Source organism: Triturus cristatus, chromosome 1_2 (genome assembly GCF_964204655.1).
Source record: "Triturus cristatus chromosome 1_2, aTriCri1.1, whole genome shotgun sequence".
Taxonomy (NCBI): domain Eukaryota; kingdom Metazoa; phylum Chordata; class Amphibia; order Caudata; family Salamandridae; genus Triturus; species Triturus cristatus.
Window position 1 is genome coordinate 430,397,329 of NC_140580.1, and position 27,626 is coordinate 430,424,954.

Consider the following 27,626-nt stretch of genomic DNA (forward strand, 5'->3'; position numbering starts at 1 on the left):
CGCCCCCTCACTGCCCATTCACTGCCCCTGCCTCCCGCCTCCCAGCTGCTCCTCCCATCCACTTCCCCATGTATGGCGGCCGCGCCGCTGGCGTGCCAAAGGCAAGCCCGTCTGCACCCGGAGTGCGCCCAGCGCCAGAACCCCTGGTCCCAGCACCTGTCACGACGACTACCACCACCGCTACGATGCCAGCACACTCCACGCTCTCAACCCCAGACGGACCCACACCTGCTTCAAGGCCGCCCCGAAACGCACACACGGACCCTTCACCTGCTGGAACTGCAGCTACACCAGCCTCCGAGCTGCCGAACAACCCGCCAAGAAATACCTCAACCACCTCCGATGCATCCTACTGAACACCCGCTCCGCACGCAAACACGCCGTCGAGTTCTAGAACCTGTTCGACACATCATCCCCGGACTTCGCCTTCCTGACAGAGACCTGGATGAACGACTCCTCCGCACCCGACATCGCCATAGCCATTCCAGACGGCTACAAGATCACCCGCAGAGACCGCACCAACCGAGTCGGAGGAGGAATCGCCATCGTCCACAAGAACAGCATCAGGGTCTATACCAGCACCGACGACCCGCTCAGCACCGCCGAACACATGCATTTCCAGATTCACACAGACCCCAACTCCACCCTCGGAGGCACCCTCCTCTACGGACTCCCAGACTGCGACCCCTGTTCAGCGACTCCATCGCCGACTTCATCAGCACGCACGCCCTGACCTCCACCGACTACATCCTCCTCGGAGACCTGAACTTTCACCTGGAGAACAACGACAGCAACTCGACAACCCTGATCGATAACCTCGCCAACCTCGGACTGAGGCGATTCGTCACAACGCCTACCCACTCCGCAGGCCACACGCTTGACCCCATCTTCTCCGCAAAACCCCACGTCGCCTTCAGCCACACCACCGAACTCCTCTGGACCAACCACCGCTTCATCCACTTCTCCTTCCAGAAACCCACCACACACCACCGCACCCAACAGATACCTCGCCGCTGCTGGAGAAAAATCACCGAAGACCAACTACACGCAATCCTCGCTCTCAGCCCACCCACCGAACCCTCCAACACAGACTATGCTGCCCACAACCTCAGACGCTGGATCGACGACTGCGCCACCACCCTCGCCCCGCTGAAGAACCCCCCCCCCCACAGAGACACCCGCAAGAGGGCCCGCTGGTTCACCCCAGAACTCCTAGCCTCCAAGAGAGCCTGCCGGAAACTAGAGAAGAAATGGCACAGCGACCAGACTCCGGACAGCCACGCAGCCCACAAGGACGCCACCAGCAACCACTATCACCTCATCAGGACTGCCAAGAGGATGTCCTTCAAAGACAGCCTCGACAACAACGCACACAATAGTAAGGAGCTCATCAACATCGTGAAGGAACTCTCCAACCCCAGTTCCAACACCAATGGCATCCCGCCGTCGCAAGCCCTGTGCGACTCCCTTGCCACTTACTTCCACTGCAAGATAGCAGACATCCACAACAGCTTCAACACCCAAACAGCCCTAAGAGACCGCAACACAACAGCTCCCCGCACACCATCGACCACGACTTCCTGCTAGCCTGGACCAGCGCGAGCATTGATGACACCATCAAGACCTTGAGCACAATCCACTCCGGCTCTGTCAGACCCATTCCCGCACCACATCTTCAACAAAGCCAGCAGCTCCATCGCACCCCACCTGCGCAACATCATCAATCTCTCTCTCAAGACCAGGAACTTCCCAGAGAGCTGGAAACACGGCGAGATCAACGCCCTACTCCAAAAACCCAAGGCAGACCCTAGAGACCTCAAGAACTTCCGGCCCATCTCGCGTCTCCCGTTCCCGGCCAAGGTCATAGAGAAGATCGTCAACAGACAGCTAACCCGATACCTCGAAGAAAACAGAGTCCTGGACTCTTCCCAGTCAGGGCTCCGCAGCAACCACAGCTATGAGACCGCCCTCATCGCCGCCACCGACGACATCAGGACACTGCTGGACAACGGTGATACCGCAGCCCTCATCCTCTTAGACCTCTCCGCCCCTTCGACACCGTCTGCCACCGTACACTACGCGCACGCCTCTACGCCGTAGGGATCCGAGACACAGCCCTGGAATGGACCACCTACTTCCTCTCCAGCAAAACCCAGAGCGTCCACCTCCCCCATTCCGATCCGAAGCCTCCGAGATCATCTGCGGCGTACCCCAGGGTTCCTCCCTCAGCCCGACACTGTTCAACATCTACATGGTCCCGCTCGCACACGTCGCCCGACAGCACGACCTCAACATTACCTCCTACGCCGACGACACTCCACTGATCCTCTCCCTCACCAAGGACCCCATCACCGCCAAAGCCAACCTCCACGAAGGAATGAAGGCCGTCGCCGACTGGATGAAGGCCAGTCGACTGAAGCTGAACACGGACAAACGGAGGTCCTCCTCTTCGGCTCCAACCCTTCAGCCTGGGACAACTCCTGGTGGCTGACGGCCCTGGGGGCAGCCCCGACACCCACCGACCTCGCACGTAACCTGGGAATCATCCTCGACTCAACGCTCTCCATGACCAAGCATGTCCACGCCGTCTCCTCCTCCTGCTTCAACACCCTCCGCATGCTCCGCAAGATCTACAGGTGTATCCGACAGATACAAGAAGAACAGTCACCCAGGCCCTCGTCAGCAGCAGACTCGACTACGGAAACGCCCTCTACACGGGAGCCCCGACCAAGCTCCTCAAACGACGCCTCGGCACGACTGATCCTCGACGTACCACGCCACGGCCACATCACCCCACACCTGAGAAACCTGCACTGGCTGCCCGTCAACAAGAGGATATTCTTCAAGCTCCTCATCCACGCACACAAGGCACTCCACAAGACCAGCCCAGCCTACCTCAACAAGCTACTTTCCTTCTACACCCCCAACCGCCAGCTCCGCTCCGCCGACCTCGCACTCGCCACCGTCCCGCGCATCTGAAGAACAACCACCGGCGGGAGGTCCTTCTCCCACCTCGCCGCCAAGACCTGGAAAGCCCTCCCACTGAGCCTACGACAGACCCAAGACCTGCTGACCTTACGGAAGCTACTCAAGACCTGGCTGTTCGATCAGTAGCGACCCCCTCCCCCAAGCGCCTTGAGACCCTCACGGGTATGTAGTGCGCTCTACAAATGTTTGATTGATTGATTGACTTGTGAAAAATGCTTTTAGAGGTGACTAAATCAAATTCTATGGTAATTCTCTAAGTTCATTATTAGCTGAATTGTTGGAAGAAGTATTTTCAAGGCAGTCGTGGTCACCAGTACCTCATAAACAAATATATATTTTTTTATCCCTCTTGCACCAGAATGTTACTATAGTTTACAGCTGTATCAAGTAGATCTGAGCGAGATTATGGATCATCAGGAAGAGACTGCTTAATGGGGATAGGGTCATCCTGTGGAACTAACTTATGATCTTGCCAATCATATCCCCCTGCAGTGCATCCCTAGGGGATTTGCCGGATATTCATCCAAATTAACTGGGGAAAGAGTTTGGATCTGTGTCCAGAGGATCTTTGAGGGTGTCTTTGTGCACCTCCTATTAAGGTTGCTGCTCATCTCATCTCTCCTCTATGAGGCAAAGGCCATCTTGATTCCTTAAATTGTGGGGCCAAACCTCCGTTTTGAAAATTCTAGCTCAAAGTATGTATTCTACTCTCAGTACCAGTGGGGTTGAAGAGGCTGGTTCTAAAACCTTAAACAACATAAACAGGAGCCTCCTTGCCAAAAATAACAACTAGGCAAGAAGTTGGGAACAAGCACAGTGCAACCCAGTAACCTTAACAGATGGTGTGGGGTGGGGGTTCACACCAAAGGCAGTGGAGACGGGGTGCCTCATCTGTTTCTTTAAAAAGGGAATCCTTCCTAGATGTTTTAACCGGTTCAAAGACTTGATTTAAGTAAAAAACTGTTGAAATGCATGGCTGTAAAATTCTCCTCTGTCTTTTTCTGAGGGATCTTATTTGTTAGTAGTGTGAGTGTTTGATTGGTTCTGATGCTCCACCCCCTTTTGTACCGCTTTGTTCGCCATAAGTTGGCAGGGTATGCTCAGACGTGAGTCCCTTGCTCACTTTGCCACTGGATTCAAGCAAGCCTGGCTGAAGACTGCTGAAATGCCAGAAACCGGTCCTAGGAAGCTTGTTTCCGGTCCAGGGAAGGCATTGCTTGGTAGTTAGGGCTGGACTGTTCCCATGAGGCACAGGGTCAGACTGATTTGCATATGGCCATGTCTGAACTGGGGTGGCAGTGGGCTAAAGAACGGTGATGGATCAAACCCAGATCTGTTGACTGGGTGTGAGTGTTTGATTGGTTCTGATGCTCCGTCCATCACCACCCCCTTTTGTACCGCTTATTTTTTAGTAGTGCCAGCATGTAGATAGATCACTGTCTGTTGACGGGCATTATCAGCATCTGGAGCAACAGTCCTCCTTTGACCGGTTTCCTATACACTAGAAACAGTATTTAATTTGTCATATTCATGAAAGCAGAAGGCAGGCATATAGATGTCACCTGCTTCTCTTCAGCAAAAACTGTTTTGCAGGCATTAAAGTTGAAAAAGAATCCCTCTGGAAGTCGATATTGTGTGAAAACAAATGTGAATATGCTGTGGCCCTTCTCTAACAAAGCACCGAAAATAAGTGAAGTAAATTAGCTTCTTCGGTTTGGTGCTCGGCCCAAGGTGAGCCCCACTAAATCTAGAAATTGAACTGAAATTCACCACAACCCTTTTTTCTTTGTTTTACATTTGAACAGGTGTTTTTCCCCTTTTTTTCTTATTCTCAATAACTTGTTTTATGAGTTACTGAGGTACGAATGTGTCGGCTACACATAGAATGGTTCGAGAGTTGTAAAGATGTGTACGCTAGTCCCCTATCTCTTTGTCTAAACATTTGATTTACAGGTTATTGCTCCTGGGCATTTTATGGGGCACACGTGGTAGACTGCAAGTCAAAAATATTTTATAAAATAACTCAATAGGTCACGGAGGATGTCCTTTCCATAGGTTTGAGAAAAAAAGAGAGAATGACTACTTAACTACCCAAAATCATGCGGGGAAAAAGTCAATTGATAAAAACTTAGAGTTCTCTGCTTGACAAATCAAAAATAGTTAAAGTTTTGGTTGTTTAACTCCACAAGAGTCAAGAAGTTACAGAACGCAGCTACAAGTTGTCACTTGGGCATCAGAAGTAGTTAAGGAATCCCAGTTTCTATTGGGACAACTATCATGATATGATCAAGGCGGCTTATAATGCACATAGCTACTCCAAGGATTGTCCCAGGTCACATGTAAAGAGGTTGGCAGGGCGGGCATTAGACTTGTACAAAACCAGGTTTTCAGTTTCTTTTTGAACAGCAATGAATTACTTATGGAGAGCGCTCCAATGGGAGCTGATTCCATGCTGATCTACTGCCTGATCTTTGATGCTGGAACTTTGGGATCACTGCCAGGAATTAGCTGGTAGATCATAAATCTCTAGTAGGGTTGGAAAAGCTAAATCTAGCTCTAAGGTAATCGGGCCAGTCTAATACAAGGCATCATGTACTAGTGTCTGAGCTTTAAATCTGACTCTCTCCCTGATGGGTAACCAGTGGAGTCCCTGCAAATTTGAGCTTATATGTTGCCCTCTTGGCACATTTAGCAGAAGATGAGCTGCCGTGTTCTGGATCACTTGCAATTTGTCCATTAAGTATTCCGGTATGCTCAATAGTTCATTGCCATAATCCATTCTAGATATAACTTATGCCTCGATTACTCTTTTCCTTGCTGAAAAAGGAAAGTAGGGGCAGACATTTCGTAAGGGGCCTCATAATTCCAAAACATGTGCCAACCAGCCTTTTGACTTGAGGACAGAAAGATAGTTTATCGTCAAAGGTTATTCCCAGGATTTTTACCCAGTCTTCTGAGGGCCTGGAGGGGAGGCATTGTCTGGCCAAATAGTTAGCCAGAAGTTTAATGGGAATGTCCCAAAGAAGAGGATTTCTGTTTTTTCCTCATTGCATTTGAGTTGAGCTTTGGCTAGCCAGTGGAGGACTCGGGTAAGGCAGGTGCTAATCTGTGTGCCTTATGATTCCAAGGTTCGTTTTACCACATTGGTCAGATTTCCAGGTGATGCTTTCTTTGACCTAGTGAGCCAACAAGGATGAAGGAGGAAGACTTTAATTTTTTACGTATTTGTAGAAGAGTTACTGGCAGCCACCACCTTGCTAAGAGACTGATTTACTCTTTCGTGCAATAGAATATCAATTACCTCCACTTGGAGATCTCTGTTGCAGATGGTGCTGTCTTTTGCACCCTGTACAGTTTAGTCAAATGCACAATGCCAACAATGGGAGTTGCTTGCACTTCTGGCATGTAAATAGAAAAAGTTGTTTAGCAGCTTATGCACCTAGTCTCATTGTTTTGTGTGCATTTCTTCTAATAGTTTAAATCATCAGAAGCAGGTGACCAACAAATGTTTGTTTTAGCAGAAGGTTAAATTTGTTCTTGAGATGCGGGACCTCAGTTTAAGTTGCTGTTCTTAACAATGAATGTTCTATTTCTTTCTCTTAACAGATATGCGACTTCTTGATAGAACAAAATCTATTGCACAGTCATGGAAAGAACTTCCTGATTCAGAGAAAAGGGTATGTTTTTGCTCATATCTGCAGCTGAACAGGCTTTATAGTTTTTGTTTTATTTTTTTAGGTCGCCTAACTGTTTTACCTTAAGGAGTATATATGGAGAAAATATATTGTCGTCTTTTTCTCCATTCACTGGGGCAAATGACATATGAAAGAGCAGAGTGCTTCATTCCATGGGAGCGTGATAGCTTCCCAGCACAACTTGTAAAATCTGTGACTTTTGAATGATTGTTGAGATTGCATGTACTACAGATGATAGAACATCAGGGCCACCGTAGGCATTAAACTTATGAAATGTACAGTGGCCATTTTTGTGAATTAGGAAGCATTAGCTTCCCTTTGAAGGTGCTATGCTAATACTTTGGAGTTCAATTAATAGCGGGTGCGTCAAAGGTGTCAGTTTGGTCGCCTGAGGCAATTCAACCACATGTGGTGATTCCTTCAGGAATGGATATCACCAAAAATGGACAAATAGAATATTTTGACATATTTGCTAGAGTTGATAGAGTCCTTTATCAATATAGTAGTGGGCAGAATTGTAGAGAATGAATATTTTCCTAGCTAGTTACTGATAGAGATCAGGGTACCTAAAATAAACCCACTACCACGGATAGAGTAATTTCACAGTTACACGCACATACATTCATCATACGCTGGGGCCCATTTCACTAACATACGCTCAAATACTCTACCAGCATAAGACCTGTGGGAAGAAAACCCTGCATCTATATCTAGGACGATAGGACCTAATTATAGTGGTTATCCTTAATCATACTCTATACAATCTATACAACAATAATCAAAATGTACTCAATAATTGACAAGAAAGAATATTCAACACCATGCTTTAAAATTATATTGCTTTATCTAAAATTAGTCAATGTAAAATCAATCAGAATAAATCATTTCTCATAGTTACCTATTCTAACTAAGTGTCAGAACGGGTCAGGACCAGTCTCTCGGTAAAGTCTCTCAGGACAGAGTCCTCAGCATCGAACCTCAGCAACGCGTGAAGGTGGCCAAAAGAGTGGGGGAGAGCCCTCCCTAAACTAACAGTTTTTATAGTGAAAAATACAATAGAAACACACAAAGTTGGCTGAATAAACTGTATCACTGAGCAGAACGAGAAGGAAGAAATGTAACTTTGCTACATCTGGAAATCTCCGCTCAGGAAAAGTCACAAGACGTGAACTACGGAACAGGAACCAAGGAAATAAAACATGTAACACATTTAATCCGATTTCTCCTCGGCCATCGAGCCACAGTTCAGAGTTTCCCTCTAAGGCTCCTTTGTCCTTTGAGAAAGCCAAGGACACTTTCACTTTTCTTGGAGAACACCCAAAGCTGCTGCCGTCCTCATGGAAAATTTCATAGAAGGACCATGGTCAGTTGTCTTCGACCTTTTTCCAGCAGGGGTCTCTCTTGTCACGTCTTTCACATATTCACTCGAGGCCAGGCTCTCAAAATTAGCCATCATGGATTAGGCCTCCATAGGCCACAATAGACCATCTCAATTAAAAGAAATAAAAACAACGTTACTACAGCATAATGATTAAACAGTGTTAACCCCACTAATACCCTTATGTGTATGCATTTATCTAGCTTTGCGACATAAAAAGCATTAATTCAGACAGCGTTTTGTGCTCAAAATAAATAGCACACAGCAACGTTTAAACATGAAAACTTGCACGTTATTGTAAATACAAGAACAGCACAAATAAGCTAACCCTCATGTAACTTTCTCTTATGTTAGGACAAACGGGTTGATTAGTAAAACATACTTGCACAAGACAAATAATTAATTGTTAATTATTAATAAATTAATAAAACGCATAGACATGCCAGAGCTTCAAAAGCCCCAGAATTTTCTAAAAGAAAACTCTGCTCCAGCAATCCCCCCTTTGGTGATTTTATCACCAAATAAACCCAAAAAAAAAATTAGTGAAAATTTTGTCCCATTTTAGGAAATCAGAAATGTCTTTTCCCTTTAGACAACATTAAACACTAGTCACTCTTTCATCATCTCTCTTTGTCTCTAAATAAACACTCTCCCTCAATTCTTCTAGTTCAATCTCTTCTGGTTCTCTTTTTGAAATTTTCGAATTCTCGTTTTTCTTTTCATTTCTCAATTTCTCTTTCCCTCTCCTGTTTTTACAACACACACACACCAATCTTAGTATCAGTAAAGCAACAATTATACAAGACAAAGGAAACAATATTCTACCTATTATAGTACTACCTATTTTTGCCATAAAATCCTTAACAGCTATCATCTTATTAGCTATTTTAGTCCATAAACTCCCAGTTTCAAGTGGTACTAATTCTTCATGCAAATCAGTAATATTTTTGATATAGACCTTCAGGTCTTTACTTTCGTCGGGAATGTAAGTGCAACAATGTTGAACTTTCAAAATTCCACAAACTCCACCCTCCTTAGCCAAAAGAATATCAAGGGCAAGTCGATTTTGCATAGACATGGCACGTACGGCACTTAACTCCGTATTCACCAAAAGAAACCCTCCTGCGGTATTTGTCGATAAGCGATCAACCACTGTGGACAGTTTCCGAATTCCATAAGCATTTAAAGAAATTCCCACTGCTGGAATCAAAACCCCAAAAATATCACCCACAATTTCAGACCAAGTTTCTCTCTTAAAACGTGTTAATAAGTTAATATCTTCTACATCTTTTATTTTATCTGTATGAAAAATCTTAGGAAAAACCAGGCCCACATAACATGTGCCATACCAATGGTCAGGCAGCTTGTAATAAGCCTTGTTCCCACAAACATAGTACACTCCTGGAAAAATCGTATCTTCTCCACCTCTGAAACCCCAACCTGTTGCAATGAAGTATGTATCATGGCACTCACTAGTTCCCACAAAATATGTATCATATTGGGATTTCCTTCTGGTAATGCATAGTTTACCCTTCTGCGGTGCATCTAGAGCCAAAGTTGGACTAGCCCCATTCCTCAACTTTCTTCCCATCTCAATGTCCCAAATTGTCTCACTCACTTCATATTTTCCCCCTTTTCCATGCATGTTCACTCTCCTTTCCTCAACCATATCCAGGAAAGCTTTCTCCTCTTCTTTCAGACTGCAAGTTAAATTATTCTTAAAAATATAATCTAATGTTAGTCCTTTTTCTTCAATAAAAATCTCACCAAAAGTGTTAGCTTCTTTAGCTGGATTCAGCTCTTTGTTCATTGGCAAGTGCCCAAAAATACTATCTCTGTTAGACATCTTATAATCTATTTTCCCTAACAAATAAAAAACACTACTTAAAATACTACAAGAAATACCATATGTAGCTGGCAAATGGTGATAAGTAACACCCTCTGAAACAGATGCAGGTAATTGCATGCAGACATAGCAATCCCTCACTTCCATCGTCTTCACATATTCATATAAGTTTGGAAAAAACATTACTAGAAAAATTATTAATTGACCTATCTTTGTGTATGTAACTACTACTTCTAATTGGAATTACTTTTTGTGAATTCTTTCCTATATTAGTCCTGTTTTCTGTATCCATTCCAAATTCTTCTCTAAAAGTAACTAATAAAATTAAAACACCCCATAGAAGCATTAATAATCCAGTACAACAGCAGCACATTTTGCACCACCTCTTAAAGAAGGCACATCTATTTCTATTTTCCTCTATGTTAGCCATTTTAGTTTAGCCTCTACTACTCCACTACTGTTTGAACTCCTTCAATTCTTCAGCAATTCTTCAGCTTTTAGTTTATCCAAATGATCTTCTCGTTCACTTGATCCAAGTGAATCCTTCTTTCACTCAGTTTGGATACTTGTCATTTTTCACTTCAATTTCTTCAACATCAAATTGTATCAGATCTCCAACGTCGGAATCCTCAGTACTCGACTCCTCTCCAATGTCAGTCAAGAGTACTTTCAGAATTTCACCAGTATCTTCCTCAACCACTTTTCTCAAGACCACTTCCGGATTATCTCGAGTCACTGTTTCTTCTTTTCCTTCTTCAGACAGTGTCACATAAGACCATTCCGGTGATCTGTACTTTTGGTTGGGTCTTTTAACTCTTCTTATTTCTACTGGTTCTTTTGATTTCTTTGATTCTCCTTCTTCAACTCTCGAAGTTTGGCTTGATACTTCATTCACTTGTTCAGCTTTTGATGAATTTGCTCTTATTACTCTGTATCTCACCCTTTTCACTCGGTTGTTAGGCCAACGGTCTCCTTTCACAACCTTTTTCGGCCTCAATTCTTTAACACTCTTCTCTCCAATCGAAGTTCTCTTTCTCAGAACTCGACCTTCTGTTTGTTCATCTTCATCATCTGTTTCAAGTGCCTCTTGTTTCCGTTTTCCAGTAGCTTTTCTTTTCTCCACAGATTTTTTCACCACTGTTTGAGACTTCCCTACTTCTGTCCCTCCTCGGGTCTCCGACACGCAATCTTCTTGCTGTCTACTTGTCCCTTCACCTAGCTCCTCATCAATGTTCCCTACACCTCCTCGGGGGTCTTCCGCAATCTGTCCCTCTCTATCTTCTTCTGACCCTGTTTCTTCAAGAATAATCTCAAGTGGTTCTTCAATCTCCTCCTCTTCTGATTCAGGAGTGGGTTCTGTGTGTTTTCTCTTTTCTTTTCTTTTACTCCCACTGCTACTTGAAACTTCAGGCTCTGTAACAGAATTCGATTTTCCCTCTGATACTCGCAGTGAATCTCTTGAAGCTCTCTCTGCTTCTTTTCTCACTGATTCCGTATCTTCAGGCTCTTCACCATCACTGGAATCTGACTCTTCATAATACTCTTCACCAGTTCCCTCTCTCGGGCTTGGAACTCTCAGAGTATGACTTGCATGTACCCAGTGCTTCACTCCAGCACACTTTACTGCAGTCGTTGTAGTCAGAATGACTTGTCTTGGCCTTCCCCACCTTGGAATCAAGCAATTTCTTCTCCTGTGAACTTTTATCCTCACCCAATCTCCTGGACTCAGATCATGGGCTTGCTTCTTCTCAAGTGTGGTAGCTTCTTCTCCAATCTGGTGAAACACAGAATGAACTGCGTCAGCCAGGCCTTTACAGTAATCCAAAATCATGTCATCAGTTATTGACACCAACTTATTCACAGGCACGAATGCATGGCGCATAGCACGTCCCATGATTATTTCATGCGGGCTCAAACCAGTAGTTCTATCTGGAGTAGATCTCATTGTCATCAGGACAAGAGGTAACACATCTGGCCATTTCATGCCAGTGGCTAAACACATCTTTCCAATTCTATTCTTGATTGTGCCATTGATCTGCTCAACCACACCAGAAGCCTCTGGTCGGTATGCACAATGTAACTTCTGCTGTATTTTTAATGCTTCACAAATTAAACCAATGAGTTCATTTTGAAAGTGTCTACCTCTATCAGACTCAACTGTAACTGGAAACCCGTACCTAGGAATCAACTCCCTCAACAGTAATTTTGCCACTGTTAATCCATCATTTCTTCTAGTCGGGTAAGCTTCCACCCACCTTGAAAACAAACAGACTACCACTAGAACATACCTCAGTCTGTTCACTTGGGGCATTTCAATGAAATCAATTTGCATTCTTGTAAAAGGACCTCCTTCTCTGCCAATTGTCCCTAGACTCACCACTGTCTTTTTCCCTGTGTTAAATTGCTGACAAATCAAACACCTTTGACAGATGCTCTCCGCAATTGTCCTAAACTTTGCATTGTACCAGGTTTGCTTAAAGGACCTTACCATCGCGTCCCTCCCCAGATGTCCCTGGCCATGATACATCCTTGCCATTGACGACAAAATTGAGTTTGGCATTACTGGTCTGCCATCTCTGTAGACCCAAACATGGTCTGTTTCTCTTGGAGCACATCCTGCTTTAACCCAATCTTGTTTCTCTTCCTCTCCTGCCTCATCTTGTAACTGCTTTACTTCATCCCACGTTTCTAGGACATTAGTAAACATCACAGAAAGGAAAGACATTTCTTCCATCCTATCCCTGTTAATCGATTGGTTTGTTTTGGCGCAATACTGCGCCACATCGTTGGCATACCTGTTACCAACAGTGATAAAATCATCCCCTGAACCATGTGCGGCACATTTTACAACCGCTAACTCCTTAGGCAGCTGTATTACCTCAAGCAATTTTCCAATCAACTCGGCATTCTTTATCGGAGTTCCACCCGATGTCAAGAAACCTCTTTGTAGCCACAGTTGGCCAAAGTCATGCACCACTCCAAATCCATACTGACTATCAGTCAACACGGTTGTTCTCAAGTCTTTCCCAATCTCACAAGCTTTTGTCAATGCCACTAGTTCAGCAACTTGCGCAGATCTCACTCCTTTCAATGGTGATGCTTCCATGACTTCTGAAACTTTGCACACTGCATATGCTGCACATAGCACACCATCATCATTCCTTAAGCACGATCCATCCACAAACAACACATGGTCATTCTCAGGTAAGGGAATATCCCTTATGTCTGGTCTCGGTTTTGTACAGTACTCAAGCACATCCAAACAATCATGATCATCTTCCATCTTTATACCCACATTTTCAATATCCGGCAAGAGTGTCGCTGGATTCACATTCACACATCTCTCAAGAGTCACATTTGATGCTCCCAGAATCACTTTTTCGTATTTAGTCAGCCGACTATGTGACATATGCTGAGTTCTGCTTCTTGTCAATAGAATTGCCACATTGTGAGGTACGAATACCCTTACAGGATACCCCATTATGATCCCCTCACTCTGTTCCAGGCTTCTGCATGTTGCAGCTACAGCTTTCAAACAACCTGGTAACCCCACGGCTACAGTGTCAAGTGTCGATGAGAAGTATGCAATAGGCCTTCTCAATTGCCCATGTTTCTGGATTAACACTGAAAGTGCACATCCATTTCTTTCACTGCAATACAGTTCAAACTCTTTTTCATAGTCGGGCATACCCAAAGCTGGAGCCTCACACATTTTAGTTTTGAGCTCTTCAAATGCTGCCAATTGTTCTGGATCCAGATCTAACGGATCTGCTATTTCACTTTTCGTCAGCTTAATCAGTGGCTTTGCTATCAGAGAAAAATTAATTATCCACTGACGACAATATCCCACCATACCCAGGAACATTCTCACTTCTCTCTGGGTTTTTGGAGCTTTCATTTCTCTGATTATTCTGATCCTGTCAGTAGTCACTTTTCTCAGACCCTTTTCAATATTATGTCCAAGATAATGCACTTCTTTCTTGCAAAATTGCAATTTGGCTGGAGATACCTTTAACCCTCCATCTGCCAGATGATTCAGTAAAGCTATGGTATCCACTTCACAAGCTTCACGTGTCTTTGATGCCACAAGTAGGTCATCAATATATTGTACTAGCACTGAGCTCTCAGGCATGATCAGACTTTCCAACGATTTCTTCAATAACTGATTGAATATCGAAGGACTCTCCGTATACCCCTGTGGGATACGACACCATGCTAAAATACGCTGGCCAAACCTAAATGCAAAAATCGGCTGGCTGTCATGATGCAATGGAATTGAAAAGAACGCATGGCACAAATCAATCACTGTATACCACTCAGCATCATGTGGAATTTGATACAGAATCACTGATGGATTTGGCACAATGGGACAACATGCCACCACAATTTGATTAACTTTTCTCAGGTCTTGCACAATCCTGAACTTGCCATTGGGCTTTTTCAGTCCCATTATCGGTGAATTACACGGACTACTCAATAGTTCTCTTAGGACTCCTTGCTGAATCATTTTCTCAATTATAGGAGTTATCCCTTCAATTATTTCTGGTTTCATTTTGTACTGAGGAATGTTAGGATATGTAATTCCCTCTTTCACTGCAATTTTCACTGGATCTACATTATTCATCAATCCCACATCCTCTCCTGTAAAATCCCAAACTGCTCTTTTTACTGTGTCTCTCAGCACTTGAGGCAAATCCTCCGGATTAAATACTGGAAATGCACCAATTAATTCATTTTCTCTATTTTCTAGAGTCATTCGGTAGAAAACATCATCATCTGGTGTCTCAAAAGCTATTCCATCTGGTGTACAAAAAATTGTACAATTCATTTTACACAATAGGTCCCTACCTAACAGGTTCACTGGACTCGTATCACAGACAATAAATCTGTGCATGTCTGAAAATTTCCCTATCTGTACTCTTACTGGTTCAGTAAGACGTGTTCTGATTTGAGTATTGGCTACACCAACTACTTGGATTGTTTCATCCGAGAGAGGAAGATTTCTAACATCTGTTGACCTGACAGTTGATCTTGTCGCACCTGTGTCTACCAAAAAAGTAACACCCTCCTCATTTATTTTCCCATCCACAAATGGTCCTGCCTGGTCTATTTCTAGAGTTGCACCAAGTATGCACTCTTCTTCCTCTCCTCGGCACCGTCAATAATCACCTTCGGACTCACTCCCTTCACTCTTTAACAAGTACTGTTGTACTTTGTTAGTACGTCTCGGTTTGTTTACCTGTTCATCATTGAAGAATCCCGAGTCCTGATTGTACTTTTGTACCCCTCTATTCTGCGGTAAGGGCGGTTTTGGCTCTTGACTCTGCTGTCTCACAACTTTCTGCTGTTGTTGCTGCTGGTTATTCCCATCATTCTGCACCTGTTGATTTAAGGATTTACCCTCATTAATCACTAATGGTGGATTAGGACATTCCGATCTCCAATGTCCCAGCTGGCCACAGTTGTGACACGGGAACTTCTTTTTGGCTTCCTCAAGACTTCCCCTCCCTTTTCCTGCAAATCTCGGTCTATTTCCTCCATTATTTCCTGGATTATTTGCTTGTTCCACTAACTGTGCTTCCTGTCTTTCTGCAACTTTCACTTGTGCCCACATTGCTTTCTCTTTCAGCTTTCTTTGTTTTGCTTCAATTTCATCACTGAAGAATTTTGCATGTCTCAGAATCTCATCTACTTTCTTACTCTGCCAATCCACTGTGTGTTCACGAATTCTCTCACCAATTTCAGGTCTAAGACCATATACAAATCTGTATACAAAGTGACTCAAATCTTTGTCACCCAGGTGTTCATCTCCACTGAATTGTTTAAAAGCCAGTATCAGCCTCTCGTAAAAAGCATGAACTGATTCTTTTGCCTCCTGTTGTGTTCGATCTATCTGAACCCAGTCTGTCTCTTTTGGAGGAACTTTACTCTTCAGGTATACCATCACCTGATCATACTTCCTCATTACTTCTGGATCTGGTGCCCCTGTTCTTGAATCTCTTGGATATTCCTCAGTAGGCCAACTCACAACTATTTTACACTCAGTCCACAAGTCTGCTGGAACAAATATATCAAACAGACTATTCAGGTCAACCCACAGTACTTTTGACAACTTCACAAACCTATCTACCTGCCTATACCACTCGACGGGCTTTTCTCTCAATCGAGGGAAATCATTCGTAAATGATAAAATATCCTGTCTGGTCCATGGAACATGTACATATCCTCCTCCAGGTATTTCTCTCATGGATAATTCTCCTCTGGTTTCTCTTTTTCTCTCACTGGAAATGCTGAATAAGTTGTTCTATCCTCAGATTCCTCTCTTTTCTTATACCACCTATCCTTCCACTTTTCTACATCACCCCATCTTCGCAATAATGCCACCATTTCTTTAATCTGTCCTGTTCTACCAGAAGTATTCAAATTCTCAATGTCTTTCTCAGTGAAATCCATCCTATACGTTTTCTGTAAAGCTTTCACTTTATCAATATCAACTCCTTGCTCATTTGCTATTGCTCTTAGCCTATCATGTGTATTTCTTGCTCTCCATGTTATGCTCTTGCACATGAACATTAGCTCACCATCATGATGACTCTTCAGGATTTCTGTTGGAACTGTTCCTGTCACAAGCTCTTCTAATTCTATACGTAACTTAACCACATCAATAACTTGTGAATCCTTGTCCTTTTTCTGAAGAACCTTCATCCAATCATTCAAATCATCAACTGTTATTTCAGCTGTTTTTCTCACTGGAACTACTTTTTTCTGCGGTTCTAAAATCGGCATCCCTGAACAGCTAGGTTCACCAACATCCAATAGTTCACTACTTGTATCATGTCTGGTTTGTCTCAGGTCACTTCTCCCTGTTCTTTTATCTGAATCTCCTGAAGGACCAACTGAATTTGTCAAATCATTCCAAACATATGGAATCACCAGTCCATTTTCACCTGTTTTCTGTTTGTCAAACACGAGCATAACCGGACCTATAGTTACAGGCACTGTAACAGCTTCCAGATTTTTCGTTAACTCCTTAATTTTCTCAGTCAGTTCTGTTGTCGTTTTTGCTAATTTTCTGGCATTTTCCTCACTACTTCGATTCTCTCTTTCCCTGAAAGAACTACTACCTCTTGATTCAGGTGTCATTTTTTCTTTTTCAACTGTATCTCTTATCGGAGAAACAACTGGTGTACTCTCATCTGGTTCTGGTCTATATGGAGGTGGTCTCTTGTAAATCATGTCATTTAAGACCTCATCCTCATACTCTCCATATCTTCTCATATCTGACTCAGGAACCCTTTCTGTCGAAGGAGCAGAAGCTTCAACTGTTCTCATTGGATATAATCCCTCTGTCATACTAGCATCTCGCCATCTTTTCATTCGATCATGATGTGTTTCACGATCATGTCTCCTCCCAAACATGTACCTATAATACCCTCCAGATCTTTGCTTTTCTCGATCATGAACTTCCTCTTCCCATTCCACTAAAGCCTCAAACTGCGTAGGTCTCGGCTTCGGGTCTAAGCATAACATCTTTTCCCGTAAGTTTCTTAACACGGCCAAATTAAATGAACCATGTTCTGGAAATGCTAGAACACCATCTTCTTTAGTATACCTAACCCAATTCTCCAACCATATACAGGTATGAAACCTGTGGAGAAGTGTGGCTCACTGGTTAGAGTAGGCAGACCTGGAAGCAGAGGTCGGCCTGGGACCAGGGCTCAATTCCCGGCTCGGCTGGGTCATGAGTCCATAAATTGTCCATGGACTCGATAATTCTCGCTCCAGTGCATACTCGATTCATGGGTTCACACTCTGCGACTCTGGGCAATAGCTTGCTTAATCTCCACAATGGCCCCTCGCGGCGGGATGCCTGGCTTTCACCTTGTGGATGCCCTGCTGGGTTATCTCACAGGGGAATACCAGGACGGGTTCCCTAAGCAAGCGCTTAGAGACCGGTTGGTGATTTGCCCTATATAAATATCTTCACATTCACATTCACATGTCTCGCAGCCATGAAGGATGCAGGTGTTTTCGGTGGAGGTAACAACTCACCCTCTCTTGTTTTAACATCTTTATCCTTGCTAAACCATTTTTTAACCTTTCCAAAAAATGTTTTTTTCTTTTTCTCTTCTTGGTAATACATTTTAGCACTTACTAAAAACTCTCTACTCTCTCCGTATTATAAATATTCAATACGAGTTTCTCAACCAATAGCAGCGCGACTCACACTAACGCACCAATCCTAGCGCGTCTACGTCACTAAACAGCTCTTCCAATCCCTGCGCGACTCACACTAACGCACCAATCCCAGCGCGAACCCTATTCTGACTCACTATCCAATCAGTGCGCGTACCTTCTGACGTCAACAGTCGCTGCAGTCTCTGTCTCCTGTCTCTGTCACTCGTCTACCCCTCCTTTACAAAAAACTCTCAGTAGACTTCGTGTATCAAAATTTCTACAAAATCTATTAGTTACAACATAAAAACATCTCCATTGTCTGCTTCGCTAACCACAGAATAGTAAAAGAGAGTCTATTTCTCAAGAATCAACAACTTTCATACATCGCATAACTGTTTCCTCTAGGACTTATCCAAAGAGTCTTACAGTCAATAAATGTATATGCATTCACGCACATTCATACGAGAAAAATATAGTACATGCACACAGAATCCTGCTTCCCGAGAACAGCACAATCTGTCCCTGTACAGAATTATAACTCAACAACTAAGCAGCTTACCTCTGCCCAGTTCCTCAAACAAGCTCAGAGAATACCTATTACTCCTCCCGCGATAAGCTTTAACGGCAATCCTTACAGATCCCTGGGACTTAAGACCAGAGTTTCATAGATAACCTTCACTATCATACACACTCCTTATATACCAGAAATATCTAATAGTAACATACGACGATGTCACTTATTCCGAACCCAGACAATGTGAACGCGCAACTTCAATTGTCACACGTAATTCCTTACAATTCCGTCTTTCCCGAGAGCAGCATATACACGTTCTCTGCCCTACTACGGAACTGCTTCCACAGCTTCCAAGTTCCAGAAGCACTACATATAACTCAACATTACGACTCCAACATATAGTATTAATACATATACCAACAACATCAAAATAAATCAATAATCAATAAGCCAATATACAAGCAATCTTATCTTATCAGATCAAGACAACCATCTATAACCATCCTCTGCTACCAGAGAAATTGATAGAGATCAGGGTACCTAAAATAAACCCACTACCACGGATAGAGTAATTTCACAGTTACACGCACATACATTCATCATACGCTGGGGCCCATTTCACTAACATACGCTCAAATACTCTACCAGCATAAGACCTGTGGGAAGAAAACCCTGCATCTATATCTAGGACGATAGGACCTAATTATAGTGGTTATCCTTAATCATACTCTATACAATCTATACAACAATAATCAAAATGTACTCAATAATTGACAAGAAAGAATATTCAACACCATGTTTTAAAATTATATTGCTTTATCTAAAATTAGTCAATGTAAAATCAATCAGAATAAATCATTTCTCATAGTTACCTATTCTAACTAAGTGTCAGAACGGGTCAGGACCAGTCTCTCGGTAAAGTCTCTCAGGACAGAGTCCTCAGCATCGAACCTCAGCAACGCGTGAAGGTGGCCAAAAGAGTGGGGGAGAGCCCTCCCTAAACTAACAGTTTTTATAGTGAAAAATACAATAGAAACACACATAAAGTTGGCTGAATAAACTGTATCACTGAGCAGAACGAGAAGGAAGAAATGTAACTTTGCTACATCTGGAAATCTCCGCTCAGGAAAAGTCACAAGACGTGAACTACGGAACAGGAACCAAGGAAATAAAACATGTAACACATTTAATCCGATTTCTCCTCGGCCATCGAGCCACAGTTCAGAGTTTCCCTCTAAGGCTCCTTTGTCCTTTGAGAAAGCCAAGGACACTTTCACTTTTCTTGGAGAACACCCAAAGCTGCTGCCGTCCTCATGGAAAATTTCATAGAAGGACCATGGTCAGTTGTCTTCGACCTTTTTCCAGCAGGGGTCTCTCTTGTCACGTCTTTCACATATTCACTCGAGGCCAGGCTCTCAAAATTAGCCATCATGGATTAGGCCTCCATAGGCCACAATAGACCATCTCAATTAAAGAAATAAAAACGTTACTACAGCATAATGATTAAACAGTGTTAACCCCACTAATACCCTTATGTGTATGCATTTATCTAGCTTTGCGACATAAAAAGCATTAATTCAGACAGCGTTTTGTGCTCAAAATAAATAGCACACAGCAACGTTTAAACATGAAAACTTGCACGTTATTGTAAATACAAGAACAGCACAAATAAGCTAACCCTCATGTAACTTTCTCTTATGTTAGGACAAACGGGTTGATTAGTAAAACATACTTGCACAAGACAAATAATTAATTGTTAATTATTAATAAATTAATAAAACGCATAGACATGCCAGAGCTTCAAAAGCCCCAGAATTTTCTAAAAGAAAACTCTGCTCCAGCATTACCATAATGGAAAGTTTCAATTCTATTAAGGAAACGGAGGCGAGGATTATGCTTTACTTTCTTCACTTTTTTACTGCAGCCATTTTAGCGACAAATAGCAAGACTTCATTTCCCATGAACCCTGGGAAAAAGTAAACAATAACATATGTCCTACCATCACTTAAGGGACCCATGCATAGTACTTTGACCCTCTCGTTGCCTCCTCTTTCTTCCTGTGACAGTTACGGATCCATGCTGTCCCCAGTCCTGTTTAGTTGCAGCAGGTCCTGGAGAAAATAAACATGTGGTGAAGCCTCCATGCATGTCAATTCAGAAGCAGATTGTACACCTGCATCATCCTTACATAATCATCATACAACAGTACTTATCAGCCAACAGGTGAACATTTGCAGGAAATCTCGTACAACTTCACATACCAAATACATCACAATACCCACCTTTATGAAAACACCCTCTTCTCTGTGGGTCGGGAGTATATAGGTGTAACGTTGGGTGGGCTAATCCTCTCCGCCGTGTCCTTAAGAGATTTGAAACTTTCCACTACGATAGCTAGGAAATATTTCATTCTATTTCGGGACCGGAGGTGTGGATTGAAGGAAGAATCTAAAGAGTAAAGTCCGCTGCATTGAGGATATCTTCCAGTCGAGCCCCCAGAGTGAACGCCTTTGAGGTCATGGCCCGTGTGACAGAATGACGACCAAACACCTTTATATCAATGCCAGCTTCGTGCATAGCCCATCTAACTGATCAAGGGATGGTAGAAGTGAAGACCGCGCTATGCAGTTTCTTCAGGGCAATTCGAAGTTGCTTTTAAACATAGGAGTGGATTTCCGCAGTTATTGCTTCATAGCTTTTTAATGCAGCATACCACACGCCACTTTAGGGAATCTGGAAAGTAAGGCTAAGAAACCACACATAAATTACATTCTGCTCTTATTGAAATGTGGAAAGTAGCTTTGTTTGGGTTGAATACTCTACCTGTAATGTCCAGAGCTCTGACATCTGAAACTTTTCTACATGAAAGCAAACATAACAGAGTAGCTAGTTTGGCCAATATCTTTTCCATTGAAAAGTACATAATTGAATTGCCAGGACAGGAAAATGTTCAGAACCTTGTTGGCATCACATGGAGCAGAGTATCTAGGCTCTGGTGGAAGGGATAACCATAACGGGTGTTTACTCGACTAAGGGTTTCCCCCACCGGATGATCACCCACCTGAGCATCGCCTGCTGATATCGCTTACATGAATGTGGTGATGGTTCTTTACACCAGTCCTTTAGAGGCCACGAAGCAAATAAAGTCAGGATATTGACACCTCTGTCCCCACTGGGGGCAGGTGTCATAGGCGACACCAAAGCAACCATCGATACCATGCTGATCTTCAGTTTTTTGATGGTACAATCATGGCGAGATTACATCATTCTAGTAGCGTTAGATGTTGTGTCTCTTCACACAAACATCAAACCTGATCTTGGCCTGCACGCCATGGACTGGCATCTCAATAAGAGACCCGCAACCCAGTGGGAACACACTAGAATGCTATTTTCAATGATGGAACATATTTTGAACAATAACTGCTTCATGTTTGAGTGCCAATGGTACAAACAGACTCAAGGGGTGGCCAAGGGTTCGAAGTTCTCACCATCGTTCGCTAACCTGTTCATGGGCTTTTTTTAAACACAATGGGTGTGGCACCCGCGGGGCAACAACTACAACCAACATATAGTCGACTGGGGACAATACATTGACGATTGCCTCATGCTTTGGTCGGGAACGGAAGAGAAACTGACAGAATTCTATGATTACATAAACTCGAACACATTGGGGGTCCAGTTCACACACCATCACAGCAAAATGAGCATAATCTTTCTGGATATAGAATTATACATCAACAGCGGTACCCTACAGAGTAAACTGCATCGCAAACCCACATCTTGCAATGCTATTCTGCATGCCAGCAGCTCACACCCTCTGCATCAAATTAAGGCTATCCCCTATGGGGAATTCACCAGGTCTTGGAGAAACTGCAGCGAGGAGGGTGTTTCTCTCTTTCGTGGAGTCCATGAAAGACAGATTCAGGTGAAGAGGATACAACCATTCCACCCTCAATACACAGAACGTCGCATTTTGAAACTTCCCAGAAAGGAGACCCTGAAAGACAGGAAGAACAGGAAACCCCCAAATCCGTTTGTCAGGCTGATCACCAATCACAATGAACTGTCACAAAATCTGCTTAAGAGCATGAAAAAGCATTGGCACATCCTCAGAGCTGTCAAGCCACTGGAAGGACACACAGACACAAACACCCCCCGATTACTTATAGAAGAGGCAGAACCCTAAAGTCTATTCTCAGTCCTACTGTTCCCATGACTGCCAGAGACCGTAATTGGTTTACCCTTCACTCCCAGGGTTTCCACAAATGTGGGTGCTGCGGAGTATGCAGATGGGTTCTCAACAAGAAGTTGTTTAATGGTCCTGAAGGTCGTGAATACAAAATCAGAGAGAATTAACTGTTAGTCCAAATTTGTGGTGTATGTTATCGTATGTAAATGTAACAAACAGTATGTGTGCAGCACCATTAGGATGCTGAAAGAACGTATCAGTGAGCACACCAGGGCACTGAAACAGTGTGATGAAAAGTACCCAATGGCGGTCCATGCCACTGAATGCAGGGCTCCAGGCCCATACAAACAATTTTCATTCTTTGGTATTGAACACGTCCCACCCAGACCGAGAGGGGGCAATAGGGAACTCCTTTTACGCTGAACTGAGGCGACCTGGATCATGTGTCTGAAAGCGGTCGAGTTCGGCCTAAATACCGACCATGAGATGCAATATGTTCTGGGGGACTACGTCTCCCCACCCAGAGTACAGCGATCCAGGCAACATTCTGCTCAACACAATTTAGCAGTGCTTTTGTTGCATCCTGTCTAGTGTTACCACCTTTTGTTTGACCTCATGGGAATTGATGACGCTATCCCAAATAACAGGGTACACAATGAGCAATGGGACATTTGGTTGTGCTTTTCCGTGTACTTATGGTTAATTTTGATCTCTTCGTAATTGTCATTGGTGATTCATTCATGTATTCTAATCTGATGTGTAACGACCCCTCTGGTCAGCACTTTTTCACTTGGGCCCTGATGTAACCATGCTCTCATGAACACCATACCCTATTGTTGTTCTTTGCGACCCACGCTTCATGTGCTTATTTTTTCCTCTACAATCACTAAATGTGTATCTCCTTATACTTAGAATCGGTCATAGTGATGTTTCCGTAGAAGCCAATGGTGACTCATCCATGTATTCTAATCTGATGTGTAATGACCCTTTGGTCAGCGAAAAGTGTTTCACCAGGGCCCTGATGTAACCATGCTCTCCTGAACACCATATCCTATTGTTGTCCGTTGCGAACCACCCTTCATGCTCTTATCTTACCTCTGCAACCACTGAATGTGTATTTCTATATACTTAGAATCAGTCTTAAGTGAAGGTACATAATGCTTGAAAAAATTCCTTCATGCTCGTAATTATGTCACTGATGATGTTTATCCACTACTTTAGTTATTTTCTACATTTGCTGTAGCAGGATCTATCATCACGAGCTGCACTTGGTTTCTCTAACGACTCGAGGTATAACTTAGTTTTTTCACCTTCTCATGCTGCTATCTCGTAGTCCGTAGTGTTTCAAGACACTTCCCGTGTCTACAGTCTCCAGAGCATGCGTCACCCATTTGGAAGGTTAACGTTCTAGTATTTTCACGTTGTCTACGTCTTAAGTAGACTAGCAACAACGGGACGTCACTTCAGGTCCCATTTGTTATGGTCGTCGACTCAGACAACGTACTCGCTTGTTTCAGGTACGTTTATCCTCCCGGCATGTTTCTTCTTGCCACCCCTTCCAGATTCCTTACGCTTTTTGATTTACTCGTGTGATCAGGCACGCTTAGCCTCCTGGCGTGTTTGCTTTTGCCACCACTTCCAGATTCCTTACGTCTGCTCAATTTACTGTCGGAGTCTCCTACTTTAGAGCTCTCTCTCCTTTGGTCAACTCTCTCATCCCTTGAGAACTCCTGGCGCGCCATCAACCCTTTACTAAGTAATTACTGTAATTTGTAGTTCCATGCGGAGATACTATCCACACCACTACCCAATCTTACCTGATGACCGACAGGGACAACGGCCCGGCAGGCCGCTGTCTCACCACTAGGCATTGTGCCTGACTCTTCCTGACACCTTCAGCCTGTTCTGTTCTGGGTTGCCACACACGCAGCACAGACTGAATTTCTCATCGTCTGTCACTGACTTTGAGCATCGCGCATACGTTCGAATCCCACTCTTCCCTGTTTACGCCGCATCTCATGCCTGTGGTCTTTTTTTCTTTCAGAATTGCCCCCAGGGGCAGTTACAGAGGGTTCCCACTCTGGACTTCTCCACACTCCTCGAACTCGTAGCTCTCAGCCGGGACAGAAGTATAACCGGTCTTGAGGTGAGGTCCTCTTCCAGTATGCACCCATTACCTTTCCCCTACTCATAAGGAATTTATCTATTATTCTTGTTTTCTCAGTGAAGCGCACTCTTGGCTCCACCACGGGGCCACTTATCCAGGACCCTATACATTGGCAGATCACATCTAACTCCTGCTAAGAGGTGAGAATACCTCCCCCACCCAGGAGTGTTCTTACATAGTCGGCACAGTCCCGCCTCTCCATTATTGCTCTCCTGACACATCCCTATCTGATTTTTTTTCTACAGGACTTCGATACCTCCTTGCATTGACTCATAGGTAATATTATCTCGTTTAACCCATCTTTCTGGTGATGGAAGACGTACTTTACCCCGGGCAGCATGGGTACCCACCACTTTTTTCAGCAGCGCTCTACTCTCCTCACTAAATATTCATATTGTCTCAATTTTTGACTTTCTTATTCGCGTCGTTCATGATAAATATTTCCTCTTTTTTTGTGTTTTCTTTTCTTTACACTACATCTTCTGACCTGTTTCCCGCCCCCTACATGCCTCCTCCTGACTCTTTTCTACTTCTACACACCACACACCACCATCGCCACTGCACAATTGGGTCTTTAAATTGTGTCAAGTTTGTTCACAGTTGTGAGCATCACCTGTGTCTATCATGGACACGTGTATGTGGAGCATGTTGCTTCACATAGGGTATCATGTCAGGTAGGGTGTACACTCATCCACTTCTGTCACCTTGCACAAAATCATGTGACAGTTGCAGGGTTCTTTCTTAGTTTCTGTTTATTATGTATATTTTCAGCCCTGAAGAAGTCTTGGGGTACTTCCTCAGACGAAACACGTGTTGGCTGGGCAATCGATCAGCAGTAAAAGAAGAACACAACACACAAGATTGTTCACTTTGTCTTTATTCTTTTTCAAATGTTTAGGGATTGTGGCATTATGAAAATTTGAAAGAATGTGTACTTACTCTGCTTTGTTACCTTGATGTGTGCGCAGGCCTGCAGCAATTCAGCGAGACCTGTGTCCAGATTTCGGGGGAAAGTTTCCCCTTCCTGTCCGCACCATCTCACACACCTAAACTTCCATTAAAACACGTATACCTGTTGCAGGCGCCCTTCACAAACAACATTTGATCAAAACCCTGCCCTTTGCTTGTGTATATGTGTAACGTTCGGTGGGCTAATCCTCTATGCTATGTCCTTAAGAGATTTGAAACTTTCCATTACGATAGCAAGGAAATATTTCATTCTATTTCGGGACCGGAGGCGTGGATTATGCTAGTTTAAAGCATATCCACAACCAGTGATGCAGTGCTGGGAACTGGTTTAAAGTAAAACCCCTTAAGGGAAGAATCTAAAGAGTAAAGTCTGCTGCATTGAGGATATCTTCCAGTCGAGCCCCCAGAGTGAACGCCTTTGAGGTCATGGCCTGTCTGACAGAATGACGACGTAACGCCTTGATATCAATGCCAGCTTCGTGCATAGCCCATCTAACTGATCAAGTGATGATAGAACTGGGGCCGCCCTATGTGGTTTCTTCAGGGCAATCCGAAGTTGCTGTCCACCATATCTGTGGATATCTGCAGTCACTGCTTCATAGCTTTTAATGCAACATACCACACACAACTTTAGGGAATCTGGAAAGTTAGGCTAAGAAACCACACATGAATTACATTATTTTCTTCTTGAAATGTGGAAAGTAACTTTGTCTGGGGTGAATACTCTACCTGTAATGTCCAGTGCTCTGACATCTGAAATTTGTCTACATGAAAGCAAACCTAACAGAGTAGGTAGTTTGGCAAATATCTTTTTCATTGAAAAGTACATAATTGAAATGCCAGGACAAGAAAAGGTTCAGAACCTTGTTGACATCACATGGAGCAGAGTATCTAGGCTCTGGTGGAAGGGATATTCGAATGACCTACAGGAGTTTACTCACCTAAGGGTGTTCCCCCACCGGATGATCACCCACCTGAGCATGGCCTGCTGATATCGCTAACCTGAAGGTGGTTATGGTTTGTTACACCAGTCCTTCAGAGGCCACAAAGCAAAGAAATTCAGGATATGGACACCTCTGTCCTCACTGGGGGCAAGTGTCGTCGGCGACACCAACCCAACCATCAAGACCATGCCGATCTATATTTTTTGATGGTACTATCTGCCCATGCCTTTGAGAGGAGGGACGCATCATGGCACAAAAGTCCTGGAACTTCTGAGCATCCCCTGTAACCCTCACGCCGTAAGAGGTAGAGATTCCTCTAGGACTAGATGCTGGCGATTCCCCTCTGGATCTTGGAGGAGGTCTAGAAAGAGGGGTAGAGGGATTGGAAAATACCAAGTAAGTGCCAGTAGAACTAGATATCAAACTTGCGATCCCAAATCTAGGTCACTAGCACGAGATCCACCTGCTGTCTCAGCACCTTGGCTGAGCATTATCATTGCAAGCGGGGGAAAAGCGTACCCCTTCTCCAGATGCCAGTTCTGGAGTAAAGGATCCATGTCTACAGTGTCCGGATCTGGCTGCCAGCTGAAGGACCAGGGACGATGGCAATCCAGACGAAAGGCACTTAGGTCCACTGAAAACGGACCCGACTTGGCCTGAAGGGTCTTGTTATTGTCCTCTTCTATTATCGTAGCCTCTGCCAGGGGGAGGAGGCTGAGAGTGGCCGGCTGAGTGCCCCCAGTCTCTGCCAGTCCCGG

General features: G+C 43.9%; 1 protein-coding gene across 1 annotated transcript in view; it reads left to right on the top strand.

Annotated features, from left to right (window-relative positions):
* Positions 1-27,626, top strand: part of TFAM (transcription factor A, mitochondrial) — a 277,871-nt gene that overhangs the window by 82,212 nt on the left and 168,033 nt on the right. Inside the window, exon 3 of the mRNA XM_085605807.1 lies at positions 6,595-6,665. Within this exon, the coding sequence (XP_085461933.1) occupies positions 6,595-6,665 (71 nt within the window). The remainder of the gene's footprint in view (positions 1-6,594; positions 6,666-27,626) is intronic.